A 1805-nucleotide genomic window follows, 5' to 3' on the forward strand; every position below is an offset into this window, starting at 1 on the left:
CAACTTTATAGGTACGTGTTGTGGAGGTTCCTGGTGTATCTATGGAGTTATGTGGTGGAACTCATGTCAATAATACTTCTGAAATACGTGGCTTCAAAATAATTTCTGAACAAGGGATTGCATCTGGAATCAGGCGCATTGAAGCTGTTGCTGGTGAAGCTTTTATTGAGTATGTCATTGCCCGAGATAACCACATGAAGCAGCTGTGCTCCACTCTCAAAGTATGCTTTTTGTGGATGCTCTCCCTTGATATGAAACTTTTTTTTGAACCTCTTTTTCTACATGGCCAAATTCACAATATTCTCCCGATCTTCTTATTATATTTTCAATTTAAATTGTCCTTATCAGCATACTGCCTCTAGTTATGATGTCTATCCACATGTACTATTCTAGTTCACATTACTTTTCTAAAGATGCTAAACTTGACCTTCTAGTCACATATATTCATAACCATCACGTTGTTGTGCTTCCATATGTTATTGTTTACTTTGTTTTGGAGCTCACCAGGAAACAAAGACATACCCTTCTCACCAAGTATCAAAAGAAAGCTAACCATGTATGTTCAATCTGAAAGATCACGGCATAACCAAAGATGTACAACAAGTTTTTGCATAAGACTGGTTCTCTTGCATCAGTTGTTCTAATTTTCTGAAGTGTTATGTACTTAAAAAAATAATAATAATAATAATTTGAAGGTAAACGCTGAAGATGTTACAACAAGAGTAAACAGTATTTTGAAAGATCTGCGAGAGGCAAGAAATGAAGTTTCAGCTGCACGTGCAAAAGCAGCCATTTACAAAGCATCAACCATCGTTAGCAATGCAGTTACTGTAGGATCTTCAACAAAGATCAGGTAAATATGTTCTTCCATGATAATATATCAATTCATTCTTTAGATGGGTTTCTTGATTTAAAGTATGACCCCAACTTATTTCAATTTTCACACTGACAACAAGTTTCTTAAGCGATTACTTGAATTTTTATGTATATTTGCATAAGACGATCACCTCACAAGTCACAACACTTTTGGTTAGAATAAGTGTCTTCCCATATCATTTATGCCTAAAAGACATTCATACAAACATAAATTCTGGGCAGTTTCATTAGTTTATCATAGCATCCAACCTCTTTCCGAAGTTATGGCTCACCTCACCCCTTCCATCTCAGTACTGTCCTCATCTCAAGTCAGTCCAACATCGTTACTAAAGAGAGAAGCATAACAAGCCTGGTCCATCACTTCTGACAACTATTTTTGTCCAGGGTGCTAGTTGAGAGCATGGATGATATTGATGCTGATGCATTAAAGAGTGCTGCAGAGTATATAGTGGATACACTGCAAGATCCAGCAGCGGTGATTTTGGGCTCATGCCCAGGTGAAAAAAGAGTAAGTTTAGTTGCTGCTTTTACTCCAGGAGTGGTTGATCTTGGAATTCAAGCAGGGAAGTTTATAGGGCCAGTAGCCAAGTTTTGTGGTGGAAGAGGGGGTGGTCGGCCTAATTTTGCCCAGGCAGGTGGAAATGAGCCTGAGAAATTGTTGATTGCACTTGAAAAAGCTCGAGATGAACTCATCTCCATTCTATCTGAAAAGACAGGCTGAAAATTTTTATATATATATATATCATAATTTGCAACATCAGTATGAAACACTGCTCGTGCTCGACATAGATGCGGTTGGTAGTTCAATGGCCTAAAAGCATAGATGTTACATTTGTACTCCTAGTTAGGTAAATATCTCATTACACAATGTCCTTTTAAGATAAAAGTGGTACCTATGATCTCTTCAAACTTTATATGTTTTCTTTTCA

At 37.2% G+C, this 1805-nt stretch overlaps 1 protein-coding gene across 1 annotated transcript; it reads left to right on the forward strand.

Annotated features, from left to right (window-relative positions):
* The first annotated feature begins 6 nt into the window (after positions 1-6).
* Positions 7-1790, forward strand: LOC111389469 (alanine--tRNA ligase, chloroplastic/mitochondrial-like). Its single transcript, XM_023014390.1, has 3 exons — positions 7-221; positions 696-853; positions 1261-1790. The coding sequence occupies exons 1-3, from the start codon at positions 42-44 to the stop codon at positions 1595-1597; spliced, it is 675 nt and encodes a 224-aa protein (XP_022870158.1). The 5' UTR covers positions 7-41; the 3' UTR covers positions 1598-1790.
* Positions 1791-1805: the final 15 nt, after the last annotated feature.

The sequence above is a fragment of the Olea europaea genome, chromosome 3 (assembly GCF_002742605.1).
Source record: "Olea europaea var. sylvestris chromosome 3, O_europaea_v1, whole genome shotgun sequence".
NCBI lineage: Eukaryota > Viridiplantae > Streptophyta > Magnoliopsida > Lamiales > Oleaceae > Olea > Olea europaea.